The sequence below is a fragment of the Ciconia boyciana genome, chromosome 5 (genome assembly GCF_034638445.1).
Source record: "Ciconia boyciana chromosome 5, ASM3463844v1, whole genome shotgun sequence".
NCBI classification, from domain to species: Eukaryota; Metazoa; Chordata; class Aves; order Ciconiiformes; family Ciconiidae; genus Ciconia; species Ciconia boyciana.
Window position 1 is genome coordinate 12,463,821 of NC_132938.1, and position 14,417 is coordinate 12,478,237.

At 38.1% G+C, this 14,417-nt stretch overlaps 1 protein-coding gene across 1 annotated transcript in view; it reads right to left on the minus strand.

Annotated features, from left to right (window-relative positions):
- Nucleotides 1–807: 807 nt before the first annotated feature.
- SH3TC1 (SH3 domain and tetratricopeptide repeats 1) overlaps nucleotides 808–14,417 on the minus strand; it is a 32,224-nt gene continuing 18,614 nt past the window's right edge. Inside the window, exons 10-18 of the mRNA XM_072862387.1 lie at nucleotides 13,775–13,902; nucleotides 11,529–11,570; nucleotides 8,609–10,297; nucleotides 7,734–7,914; nucleotides 5,037–5,187; nucleotides 2,800–2,922; nucleotides 2,360–2,510; nucleotides 1,272–1,468; nucleotides 808–1,038 (exon numbers count right to left, since the gene is read on the minus strand). Of these exons, the coding sequence (XP_072718488.1) occupies nucleotides 808–1,038; nucleotides 1,272–1,468; nucleotides 2,360–2,510; nucleotides 2,800–2,922; nucleotides 5,037–5,187; nucleotides 7,734–7,914; nucleotides 8,609–10,297; nucleotides 11,529–11,570; nucleotides 13,775–13,902 (2,893 nt within the window). The remainder of the gene's footprint in view (nucleotides 1,039–1,271; nucleotides 1,469–2,359; nucleotides 2,511–2,799; nucleotides 2,923–5,036; nucleotides 5,188–7,733; nucleotides 7,915–8,608; nucleotides 10,298–11,528; nucleotides 11,571–13,774; nucleotides 13,903–14,417) is intronic.

Here is a 14,417-nt window from a genome sequence, read left to right on the forward strand (position 1 = left end):
GTAGTACATTTTTCTGAACATAATGTAATTATATGTAAGACAGTAGGAAATGCTGTAATAAGTCATTGCAGACAATACTGACCATTCTGAAAAGGTCAGTTAAAAAAAACAGATAATTTGTCTTTGAAAAGAGGGCCTTCACATGACCACTGAAAGCCACAAAGCTACAACTTACATATTACAAGAGACCTCAGTTCTGGAAACCAGTAAGTTCTTACAACATGTACATAAGTGTTTTCAGGAATTGGAAGATAAATCTTAACTAGTGCCTCTAAGTACTGCAGTAGGTGAATTTGGTAGAAAATGAGGGTTGATGTCTAGGGAACTGAATTCTCAAATACCCCACCTAACATGCTTGTGCACATATTTTTATGATATCAAGTAAATACAATAGAGCTAGGTCATACAAGAACTAGGTCATGCAAAGAAAGCCACAGTTTGTATAGTGTTTTTTTCTCTATAACACTTTATTAAATATTTTTCATTGCATCTATGCATTGATCATTTTCCAGTATCCAGCGAGGCAGAAACAGCTAGCAAAGAAAAATTTAGTTTAAAAAAAAAGACTGTTGGGTTTTGGTCTTAGTTCACAGGCTGATCCTTAAACAAGTACAAGACTGTATATCTTGGAGACAATGAAGTGTAGTTCACTGGCATATAAACTGGTAATTTAGTCTGGGATGCTGAGCTCCAGCTTACAGCACATGCATAATGAGACATTGAATGTATTCTGCATCCTTGTACAAAGCCAGTGCAATATTACTGTAGGTACTTCTATAGTTGTTAGACTGCATTTTCCAAAGATTCTTATGAACTCTTATAACACTGATCAGGAGCTAGATTTATTCTCCTAATGTTCAGCTCTGTTGCAAAAGTTCTTGCCTTTTGATAGAAGAAGAGAGACTTTTCCCGATCCACAAGGAAGTTATGGTAGATAATTGCAAGTCTTGTGTAAATCTTCAGTTGAGCTTTTTTATTGCCCAGGTCCATGGCAGCAGCAAGTGCCAAATGATAATAGCCTGCTGCATCAAAGGGATCCTGAAATGAGAGACAAAGATGGTACCCTCTACAGTACAACCAGTGTAAGAGGACATCCAAGCTCAGTTTATTAGATATCAAATGAGAATAATATAGATTCTGAACTTCAGTAGGTTTTCCCACTTTATTATTTACATTCTAAATGCATAAAAACAGAATGTGGTAAAACCTGATGTTATGAAACATTACTCAGTGTAAGGATTTTCTGCAGCAGTTTTTTTTGTATTTCTTACCTTAAGGTCATAGAATATAATGTCTCCTAAGGTCAAGTACACCTTGACGTAATACAGTGTTTCCTCCTCAGACTCCATTGGAGAGGAACAGAGGGACAAGGCCTTTAAATAAAAGTGTTCAGCTAGTTCACAGTGACCCAAATGATGATGGATGGCAGCCAGCCGATGGTAAGCTATTCGTTCATTTAGCTGATTTCCTAATGAGATAATGTATGAGTCAGGATAAAACCAAAGAGACAGAGTAGTCAAATTGTCTCAAACCAGAATACATCTATGCTATTTTTTGTTTTACTTCTATATGGTATTTGCTAATCTTCTACTGAATAAAACTAATTTTGCTCAAGAGATACATGGCCAAAACCAGTCCTTTAAGAAAAATCCCACAGAATTCCTGAATTTCCCAGTGTAGGATTTGACAGTGTCTGGGATCCTCTTAAGAAATAACTACATTCATATCTCTCATGTATAGATATACACACCCTGTGCATACTTACAAAGAATACAAATAGATTATTTTGGAAGTATAGTAGCTAATGGGATTAAAGACTCCCTTGCCCCTCCCAGTACACACTTTACATCAAAAGTTATGACAAAAAGATGATTTTCAGACTGATAAAAATGACCTTGTCTGTGTGTGTATGGAGGAGTGAGAGGGTTCTTAATCAGCTGAACAGCTCTCACATTTGAAGAATAGCAATTTTGGAAACTAGCCCTATCATTTTTGACTACTTTTTCCTAGGTCAGTTCACCAGCAAGCCTATGAGCAAATCTGAAAGAAATATGACACTCAAAAGCCTCTTGGGGCAATATTATTCGTTACTATTACAGCTTAGCTGTGAGAACACTCAATTTGGACTTGCAATCCCAGGCTTAATTCTGTGCTCTACCAAAGGTTTTCCATATGAGCCTGAGCTAGAAGAGACAGCAATAAAGTTGTTCATTCCTGAATGAAAGCAAAAATAGCAGTGATAATCATTATGAAATCCTGGCAAGAAATCTAACTAAATTCAAAGGAAGAAAGCTTTTTAGAATTCTGCCTTACTTTGGAGATATCAGTAATATTCAGCTGTAATTGAAATTGGTCTTACCTAAATTTACACTGAGCATAAGAGATGCTCTTGCATATTCCAGACTTTCCTCATAAGCCTTCAGGTTCACCAGCAATTCCACCAGTTTATTGCATAATCTGAGTTCGATGGTTTTGTTGCCAGTCTTAACAGCAAGTGGAAGAGCCCTGTCCTGAAACGCATAAAAACAGCTTAGATACTGCTGAACCCCAGGATTTGCACTGATGGGCTTCCATTTATGTCATATCAAGCAATTTCTGGTTTTATTTTGCTCTTTGCATAAGGCATATCTTACACCCAGGAGTTGCAACAGGTGAAATCTATTAACACCATCACAAAGTACTCGCTGCAATAGGTTATAAACTGTTTGCAATAGGTTATAAACTTTTGGTTCAGCATTTGTAGAACACCTGTGATGGGAGTGTACATAACTATTGATGCAGTAGAAAAACTGCACAAACCCTGTAGAAAGTCACTGCTTTCTCCTTTTCCCAAGTACCATTGAAAAATATGTCTCCAGCAGCTTCAAACAATTCCATTCCTAAATTTGGATCTCCTGTGTAAAGAGCAGCATCCTGAGCAACCTGAAAAGAAAACAAGGAATGGGGAAAGAAAGAAAGAAAATCTTCATTACTTCTTGGTGAAAAAATAGTAAGTATTAGCAGCTGAAAAGATCTTGTTAAGGCCTCTCATTAAAACATAGAAAAGGCTATATTTTAAGAGACCATGCTCTGTCTTTTTGGTACCCTGTTTTTGAGCAGGCCAGTGGCAGATGCTGAAGAAGGAACATAAGGACCTGGGCACTTAGCGTTATGGTCTCCCTTTTTCTGGCAATAGTACTCTGCTACCTTTGTCAGCACACAGCGCTCTAAAAACTAATAGTGCATTTGATAGCTGCACCATATTAAATTTGAATTAAATTGCACTTATAGAAATAAATTGTAATTGCACGTTAGATATTGCTAACAGTGCAGATTTAAAAGCCTGTGAAGTGAATTCTGTAAATAAATGCAGCTCCGCTATCTTGTTATTCTGAAATAAGTATACGCCACGTTAGCAAAAAGGACTTTGTGAAAGGCAGCATGCATCCTCCCCAAAGCAAGGATACCAGGACACTCGGTTACTGATAGGATACCTGGTAATGAGAAAGGGGACTTGCACATGAAGCAAGCTGAAGAATCTTGCTTTGGTTTGGGGATCTTCAGTTTAAGTTGCATTCAATTGTCCAGCTCTACTTAAGCACAAGTGCAGCAATCCTTTTCAGCCTATTTGGGCTTCAGGCACCTAAGGAATCTATTGCATCATATTTTTTGGAAGTTGTTTTACATGCAAGTTAAGATGTGATGACTTGCACAAATTACTGGCACAGCAGTCAACCTTTTAGTGGACAGATTCCTACTTTGAGTCTTTCCTCATGGAAAGGCACTGACTCTGCTCTAAATAGCAGGTTCCATACATGCACAGTATGGAATACACATGCATGTCCTGGCCCACTCCTCCTCTTGGAGGAAAGAAAGCAGATGGAGAAAGTAATCCCACATGCTGATTTGGCTTTTGTACAACCAGGTGACTGACTTGGGGGCTATCAGCTAAAATAATTTAGTAGAAGAAATAACAGGCCTATAACACAGTCCCTTCCTGTAAGCACATTTATTCAATTTTCCTGGTAAGTATTCAAAAATCTAACTTAATTGAGAGAAAAAAAATAAAGTAGCCCCACATATTGTGTCTGAGTACATTTTAAACATGAATATGTCTCCTATGTTTTCCTGCTTCTTTGCAGAATTTGTTCAAAACATCTTAACAACAGATGTGTGTTTATTTTATTTGGAGATCATGTTTTGGTACCACTCACACAGCAGCCAAGACTCAGATCTTGCTGTATCAGGTTGTGTATACATCCTGCACTACAAGGCAGCATGGCCCCTTAAAACGGGAGAGAAGTATTTTTAGCCCCTTTACAAAAGCAAGAAACTAATTCCCCAAATACCTAGGCGAATGGCTAGAAGCCATACAGTTGACAGAGTCAGATCTGGGCTGCAGTGCAGCTCTGAGAAAGACCCCAGATCATCCAGCTTCAGCAGCCACAAGGGCTAGATCCCCATTTCAGGTCATCTTTCAGTCTGTGTTAGCCCAGCAGTAGAAGCAGCAGCAGGTCCCAGTAGGTTGCAGGGGGTCCGAGGTGTGAGAGCCACTTGCCTCCTTGCAAAGGCAGCAGCAGCTCCAGCTGGCTCCGTGCCGTGCTATGCACAGCCACAGAAGGAAAGCTTTAGAGGCTTTGGAAATGCTTCCTGAAAAAGCTACTCTCTGTTTTCCTGGGGATCTGGCCCACAAGCCAGCATGCCAAGAGGATTATTATCTGTTATCCACCAGCATGTAGCATGCATACATGGTTTAATTGCTGTGGTGCTGTAGAGCTGGTAGACGATGAATACACACACAGAATTTAAAATAGAGCAGGCACTAAGAAAGGTCACTGCCCAAAATCTTTCCAGAGTCAAGCAACAGATTAAAATGTAGTGCCACCAGAAAATGCTGATACTTTCAGCTGTTAAGCATTAGATAAATGGTGTTACAATATGTTCAGAACATCAGTTCACAAAATCTCTGGGATCATTACATCGAATTACTTACTCTCTTACCATGCCACCTGCACCATGTTGACAACATGTGCATGCCTTAAGTGTTGACAACATACCTGAATATAAAGATCCACAAGCTCATTCTGCCTCAGAACGTAATATATCTTTCCTGCCCGTAGCCAAGCATATGCCTCTTTCTCTTTTGTCTGGAGATCTATAAATATTCCAAGGCTTCTTTTGGTATATTCCAGAGCTGACCTGTAAGCCCTGAAACAGAAAAGCTGCTAATCACTGAGGGGTTCTTCAGAATTGGGAATGTTTTTCTTCATAATGAAAAAAGCTTTATGTTAATGTAAAAAAAAAAAATCTGTTTCCTCTATTCAGTGCACAATTATAAATTCTCAGCTATATTCCATTAGTAACTAGCAAATTTGGTCTTTTTCTTCCTTTTTTTTTTGTTCAATCTATGTTTCCTGTTAGATTGTTACCACATCATATTATTTCAGGATAGTTTATTTTAGATGTATCCTTCCCCTACACCTCAGGCTAGTGACAGGTGGAAAAATCTTTCCTCATAAATGATTATAATTTATGATTATAATTTATGGCTTTTTCCTACAAACCTCAAAGAAATTGTGTCTGTAAGTATTTTTTTTTCTAAATATCACCTAGGCCTCAGACTTAAGCACAATTCAAACTAATCAGCATTTGTAGAAAGTCTTGGAGGGGGATGGACGAGACATGGTCAGTTCTAGAAGCACCTAAATTATCAGATCACTGGGCAGTGCAATTTTCTTGAAGTGTAAGGGCACTGTGCTCTCAGAAGAGTGGTCATACTTTCCATTAGAAAGACCTGTCAGATTGAGCTTACAGTGCTTTGTACCAGACATAGAAGCCCCAGACTTCCTTAAGTCCTTCTCTGTCTTGTGATAGACTCCCATCACCTTGACCTGGTGCATTTTCCTCCAAGCACAAGACACAAACATATTAAAATAACATGAACTGCGCAGTTACAGTGAATTTTTATGCAGTGCATCTTTAGAACAGCCTACTTAGACCTCCAAAAAGATCCAAAATGAATCTACGTAATACGGTCCCTAGTATTTCACGCTATCAAGACTTCAGTTCTGTCTCAACAAGGTATCTCATCTGAGGGGGAACAAAAAATGTTTTTACCACTTCCTGATTCTTACAGAAATTGAAGAGACCTGTCACTCCTTTTATACTCATGAGAGGAAGTAAAGAGCCACTGAACAAGCCTGACATTTCAGTCTTCTCTTCTTTGCTAACAAGCTACTAACATGAGGAAAGGCAAGGTAGTTAAAGTAGTCCGACTCAGCCCAATTACTGAATGCCACTTCCATCCCTCCTTCAGAGTTTTTGCTTTACAGCAGACAGAAGCATATACCAATCCACAACCCAGCACAGCAGCTGGAACGGGTCAGGCCGTGTCCCCTGGCACGGCCACAGTAATCTACGATGGAGATGGTGACACCAAGGATGTCACTGTTTTCGTTACTTCGTCGTAGACACATATCCTTGTTACTTGGGACTGTTAACTCAAAGAATACAGTGATAGTATGGTCTAATATCATATTGAGTATGTGCTATTATCCAGTAGTCTGCTAAGTTTACACAGCCGACATTATTTGGGAACCAGGCTTCTAGGCAAGGAGCAGGGAGTTGGACTCGATGATCCTTATGGGTTCCTTCCAACTTGAGATATTTTATGATTCTATGATAAATTCCATGTACTACATGCACACAAAGCAGCAGCTTCTCCAGCTAGTGAAATCCTTCTGCAAATTCCAGGTAGTTTGAAATCTTAACCAATTCCTTTGTCTTCAGCCTCTCCAAAGGATTTTCACCAACTATCTCATTAAACAGCAGTGAACAAAGCAAAATAAATCAGGTGACATATTAGGAAAGTTAGATGCTTGGACTGCAGCCACTTAAAGCTAAAATAAGCATCTACTCTTCCCACAACTGAGGATATTTTTTCCATCCTTACTGAGGCATGCTTGAAAATACCTGCATCTAAAGTGACTCCCTGAAGTGAGATACAGTAAGAGAAAATAAAAAAAAAAAAAATCAAAAAAATCAATATAAAAATAAAAAAATCAAAGCTGCCTTAGAAAGCCTTTTAAAAATTGTCTAGAGAAACCTGTAAGTTTCCCCAGCACCTGTTAGTCACTATAAATTGACTTGTGCAGTCTGTTTTTTGCAATAAAGCAAAGCAAAAAAAAATGGTATTCTGAAAATAAGAGCAGTATAGAAATTGCTGAAGACTGACACTATGCAGTTTTGCACATAGGGTTTGTGCTTATATAAGTTTTAAGAAAAAGCCTTTCCTCAAAGAGAAACACTTACATAGAGACAATTTGATGTCTGACCTGCTTGGAATATGTCATTTGGTTTCTAATGGAAAAACTGTCTTGTAAAAATCTGTCACTGCAAACCAGTCACCTGCCAGCAATAATCCTAGAGCTATAGCAGTCATCAAGAGTTGCATAACATATAATACTTTTTAAACATATTTACATAGATTTTAAATATAATTTGGCTCTTGAAGTGGTGCTAATCCCTACTGAACATCTTGTCTCCTTTGAGAGATGATAGTTACTTTAAAAAAAAAGGGACTAAGAAAAGTCTCCACTCTCCACTAGTACTGGACCCTTCAATTCTAATAAAGTGTATTGGCAAAGCAGAGTGAAAAAAATCAGTCATATTCAGCTGTTGCAAAAATTAAGATCCTTCAGCATGACAGAAAAGTTACAATCAGAATAAAAGCAAAGTCATTCAGCATGTCTTACCTTTCTGTTCCTAAAGACAAATAGAGCTGACTAATGGTTTCCAGAATTTGTCCCTCCAGAACTTTGTTGGACATCTTTCTAGCTAAAGATAGTTGATATTCATTGTAGATGACACACTGAGCCTCATTGGGAACAACTGTACTGTAGAACTGACACAGCAGTTCAATTGCTTGTAGTTGACCTAGGAGAATAGATTGGAAATACTAATATGAATCTATATTTTAAAATTAAAGTTACATTAGTTTTAAAATAATTCATTCTTACTGTTTCACAAATTCAGAACAGTCAATGAATCACAGTATAAGAGTCATAACAAAAAGATTCCACTGCCAGTTTCTTCACCCCAAAGTTAGAGGTTACTTCAAACTTGATCTCCAAAATAAAATATAAAACAGTCACCTTACCTGTATAAGCTGCCTTAATCATGGTAGCAAGAATAAATAAAGCATAGGCCTTCTACATACAACTATTTCATGCAAAAGTAATCCAGATTACCATTGTTTTCAGACCTTGCTGTTTGTACTACCAATGATATAATAACTATTGTAGATATTATTGAACACAGAAATCTCTAGACTTTTTACCAATTAAGTTATTTAGTTTTTTCTTAACATTTCATTTTCTCTTATTTCTGACAAACCTAAGTGCCACCAGAAGAGCAAGCCAACATATATTTATTTCTCCACCATTATGGGACAGAGCAAAGATTTCAATCACTTCGATACCTATCACATAACTGGACATAAAATGTTGTTTAAGGAACAACTATAACATACCTAGAAACAACTATAACATACCTATGTAACCAACATTCCCAAACAGGGTACATTTCATAACTTTGAGAGAAAAAAAACACAAACAAAAACCGTACTTACTTTCCAGATGACTTGTCTCCATTGCAACTAAAAAAGCCCATTCATAATAAAACCTTCCTTTTTCTCTTTGAGTTCCACCAACATAGTAACATCCCAGCTGAAGGAGGACTTGGATAAAGTCTTGGCCACAGTCCATGCTTGGAAGTTTGGAGAATAGCTTCACTGCCCTGATATAATAATGTTCTGCCAGCTTGCTGGCTGCTGCATGCAGGCAGAGTGTCCCAAAATTAGCCAGGGCTACAGCTTGGTTATGGGTCATATTGGTCTCTTCTGAAAGACGCAGTGCTTTGTAGTAGCTCTCAGCAGCTTCTTTTGTATTGTTTGTTCTTTTCAAAGCAATAGCAAGCATATTATAAGCGATGCCTAGTTGTTGAGGATTGCTCCATGAAGAGTCTACAACAGCATTTAAAATGGCTAAAGCCACATCATATTGCCTGTAAAGAATGTATAACCAAGCAAGTGAAGCCAAATAGTTAATAGTTTCCTCTGGCTTCGCAGAAACATCAGAGTCCAGTGCTTTCATCATGTAAACAATGGCTTTTCCATACCGTTTGTGGTGGCTGTACAGTTTTGCTAAGCTAAGATAGATAGTGCTGCATAGCCCTGGCTGCTCATTAGTAAACACAGAGGAAAGTGCTTGTATGAGGTAAGGTGCAATTTGGGATGGGAGCACTTGTCTGAGTTTTCTCAGGCCGTAAAGCTTGGGAGCATTTTTGATGACTAAATCAATCCTTTTCAAGGAATCCATTGAAGTACTGGAGCTCTGGAAAGAGGCGACCTTTATGCAACTTAATACAATGTGCGGCAAACACTTTTCATTGTAGGACTCTGCTAGTTTGAAATAACAGTTGTTTGATAAGTTGTTTTGTAAACGCAAGTCATTAAGCAACAGCTGAAACCTTTCCAAGAATGGTAGTGCCTCTTCATGCTGTTTGCGTGCACTGTAATGTTTTGCCAGTAGAAAGCACGCCCTTGCCTCTGCATGTTTGTTCTGGCTCAAAATTGTCCTCTTCAGAGCATACTTTAGAATATCTGACTCCAGGTCAGCACTGCAAATATAGTTGGGAATTCCCATGAGAAGAGATGTAGCCTTGTCAAAAACATGAGCGCATTTTTCTTTGTTCTTCTGTGTCAAGTAGATGACCGTTAGATTTGTATAAAGAGCAATTACGAAGTACAAGTCACTAAACCCTCCAGCTACTGCTCCCAATGCTTCCTCAAAATACACCCGAGCTTGGGAAAACTTCAGCTTTTTAACACTGAGCCTGCCTAAGAGAAAGCATAGCCTTGCTAGTGCCCAGGACATACCTGCTTTCTTTGCTGCTTCCCTTGCTAATGTAAAAAAGCTAACCAGTTGTTCTTCTCCTGAAAACCCATAAAACATGCTATTGATAAATGGATAAGAGAAATCATACAGGTTTTTGAAATTTCTCTCATACTCTTTCCTATTTAAGAAGAGTAACAATGACTCAAAGATGTCAAATGCTTGAATATCGTCTTGATGTACGTGGAAGCAAGGTCCTGCAGGTGGAGGAAAGATTTCTGTATTTGGAGAGCTAGCAGAATCCTTTCCTTCAGTAGTTGGCTCTCCTGCCTGAGTGACCTCCAAATTCTTGAAGTTCTTCAGGAATTCTTCTATCTTGCCATTCTTGCTAGTGGATCCTGTGCTAGAATGTGAATATGGTATTTCTGAAATTCAAAAATAAGTTACAGATCACAACTTCACGTGTGCATGAACACAAAGATCTTTGATAGACCAACAAAACTATTTATCAGTGGAAGATACTTTAGGAAAACATTATGTAAACATACTGAACTTTCTTAACAGTATGTCTAGGAGACAAGCCAAAGGTGGGGAAAGAGAGAGATCAAGAAGGATCGGGGAGGAACAAGTATGGGAGACTGGAAGAGCGGGGATAAACAGGACTTGCCACATGTAAGCAGGTTGCTGATCAGTACGCTTGCCTTGCCAGGCCCTGTGCCTGATCCAACACTAATCCAACTGAAGTCCAACATTAATTCAAACAGGCCAGCCATGCCTGTGTAATGTGTAATAAGATTTGTTCTTTCAATCAAATACCAACCCTGATTCTCTGCTGGCATAGATTAACTTTCTCAAAATTACCAAGTTTGTGGTGATTGATGCGGTTACTGTTCTAAATTCTCCTAGTACTGACATTGTTGAATATCTTACAAATGTAAAAAAGACCGACATGCCATCATTTCTTTAGTCCTCCCACTGTTATCCAGCCAAGGTAATAGAGCAGGGACTAGGGATGTCGTCTGCAGTCATAGTCAGTGTAAAGCTTACAGCTGCATATCAACAGGAGCTTATTGAAGTTGCAGATTTAGAGCTTGGTTTCCTTAGAATCTCATTTCTGAAACTGTTCAGCAGAATCATAAATATAAAGATTGGTATTTAGAAATATGTAGTACAATACAAGTAATGATAGTGACAGCTTAGCAACTAAATGCCAAAGGGAAATAATTCTGCATCCTCATCAAAATATCTCCTTTGGGAAATATAATTATGGGATGAAGTTTTCTAGCAGATGGAAATCTGCTGGAATTCAAAGTCAGCACTTGCCAGGTGCCCCGTAAACAGTATTTTGCCCTGTTAAACAACATGGGGGGGTGTCGGGGGGTGCTGCATGTGTTTGCGTCACAGCAGGAAAAATAAGCCATACAGTTTGCAATTGGATAGCAAGGGTGAGGAGAGACATCCGATATCAGTGAAAACCCACAATGTCTTACAGCAAAACCTAGTGAGAAGGTGTTACAGCAAAACCTAGGAAAGCAAACAATGAGAGAAGAAAGTTAGAATGTGAAGAGACATTAGAAAGAAAAGCTGGCAAAGATACCAAAAATATCAGAAATCACATTAATTCTATGTAAAAGTTGTATGCATATGAAGTATTACCACATTCATGAGCTTTCTGAAGTTCTGGTTCTTCTAATTGGTCTGTAAGAAAGAAGAGAATCATGTTAGTTTTGGTATCTTAGTTCTTTTTTAGTTTTAAGTATCCTAAAATACGGCTATTTTTTAGTTCAGAATTATTTATGTCAGAAGAATTGGATGTGTCCTGGAAATTTAGAAGATAAGAAATTTCTAAGTCTGACCCAAAGCTAACAGATACTAGGGACTCACTCTCCTGCTGATACAATTCACTGCTTTCTACATAGTTATCATCATGCACCTACCACTGCTCAGTAAGGTGGGGAGACATCTGCGTATCGCAGTTAGAATTAAAGCCAACCTGTTCTGCATGAGGGATGCATCCCCGCTGCATTAAAATACAAGTGAGTAGCACAGATACAATCATTCACCACAACCTGCCCCTAAAATGAGGTAACAAAAAGCCCTTAATATTACTAAAATATGTTTTAGCATCACTCCTGGGGCGGGGATAATTATTTAGGGTAGTTAGTGTAGATAAAAGTGTCAGACTTTTGTGGCCATTCCAATAGCATGCAGATGAAAAATCCCTCTATTATCTTTTCTTTTAAAAGGTGTATCTAAATTCTGTAGGCATTACTACTATAGATCTGGTTTTTAAGTGTTTAACATGCACATCTACAGAACATTTAAGAATTACCATTTTGTGTAGAAATTTCTCAAAGTATTTCAGTTGTCATGCTGCATTTCAGGATTATATTCAGTCTTTCATACACTAGATGCAATGTAGGTGGTACTGAGCATATGAAGGGTATATCTAAAAGCAGAGGCTCACAGAACTAGGTCTGTTTAAGCTGATGGAAAGCTATTTTACTAGCCTTTAAGAATAACTCTCACTGACTGTCTAGTTCTGGATCTCCTTTCTTTGAATGCTTTCCTGACTTTGGTGGACAAATGCCACAGATGTTTACAATAGTCGTAACTTAATGCTCTGAATATCTAATGGGGAAGTGCTCATAAGTAAATACTTCTCATTAGATTGATGTAGATGGAAGGAATCGAAGACGCATTTACTCAGATCACACAACAAAACATCAGGTGAATATTGAAAACACTTGCTCTGGGTAAGTCAAGTTATGTCGGTCAATTGTGCAGTTTAAGAAAAAAGTGGTAAAGATGGTACTATCAGCTGGGGAAGATGTGAAAAGAAGTTGGCACTTGTAAAGATTAGGGAGGAGATGAGATGTGGTGAAAAATGTGCAACAGGCAAAAATAGCAGTATGTCCATTAAGCCCATGAGATTGTTTCAGGAACTAATAGAGGTCTGAGCTTTTGTTCCCTGGCTTTTCATTCGAGCAAGGAAGGCGAGATGTGAAGTCATTTTGCACATTGACATAAGTTGTATTTTGCAACTCAGGTCTGACACACCTTAGTTATTGTTCACACACACCCCGATTTGCAGAATTAAACCCATGCACCCGAGTCAAACCTACACACCTGCTCCTTTCCAATTGGAGCCTACAGGCCTGTCTCTTAGGATGCCACTAATGGAGATAAAACTTTGTTAGATATTTGACAAGCATACGCATCACCACAGAACAGCCTGTGGTGGGATAAGAAATTGCTGCTCCTGTTCAGTTCAGCAAGACAATTATATTACACTACCTTACACTAAGTCTGTGAAGGTGAAACTAACTGGGATAACTGGGGCTTATGTAAAGCATGAGCATTTAGAGAAATAACAGCTGTATCAGAGATGATGTAGCTATAAGTATATTTTTTTCTTTGTATGAATAGATTTTGCTATTTTTCTATACCTTTGAAAGTTAAATCAAGCATGAAGAGGTGTATGTTTGCATTAGCTGTCAATAATTATTATGCCACCTTTCCTAAGATGAATGAAAAGCCAGCAGTATTTGGGTGAACATACTGCCTTTTATAATGCAGCACTCTGACATTTGAAAGCTTGAAGATCTGTTCAGCTTGATAATGGAGTTTTTAAAACCCTGCTGTTTAATTCACTCAAAAAAAGGACACAAGAAGATTTGTAAATGTTCTGCTGGGAAAAGTCTTCATCAGCAGGAAAGTAGCAAAGATGATATAAAGGATTTTTACATGCCATATCTATGATCAAACTGAATACCAAGATATTTCAAAGTAGGTGTAAAGGCTGGAATCTCATTGAAATAGAAAAAAAAATCAGTTATAACAGGAATATAGTAACTGCACATGTATCTTGTGCAGTAAAAAGGAGTACTACTCATACTTACCTATTCGATACACAGAGCAAACATCTGTGATGGAGGTTTGTTTCAACAAATGTATCATTTCTTCAAAATTTTTTTCCTTTGAAAAAAAAGATAGCTCTTCTGCTTCAAGAAAATCCAGGCCTTGTGGTCTAACAAAGAAAGGAGCAACTTTGAAGGTGTCTCCTGAAAACAGATTTGGCTTGAGGAGCTCATTGCATCAGTGAAATTGGAGCTCATTAGAGAAACTAATACAGTGTTTACGCTAGAGGTCCTGTTGTGTTCAAAATTAGTATCAGTCATGTTTATAAACATGCATATAAACTGATAATAGGTATGATTGCAGCTAACAGTTTCTGCCCTATCAGGGTAAATTTTATGTCTATCTGTGTCATGGTGTAGCATTTTTTATGAGAGAATTTATTAAAAGCACAAATCTTTTAAGTACATTATGGTATTGGTATTCTAATAGAAGCTTAAAGTTGCACATCAGATGGACCTGCAAACAACATTTAAGAACTCCTTGTTTCAGCATGCAAACAGTCCAGACCTATTAATATGAGCAGCCTATTTACATGGTGCCAATGCACACTGAAATGCACACTTTTTACGGGTTTCTTTCTGCATTATGAGTAATTATTTTTAAGAGGAGCCACATTTGAAATAA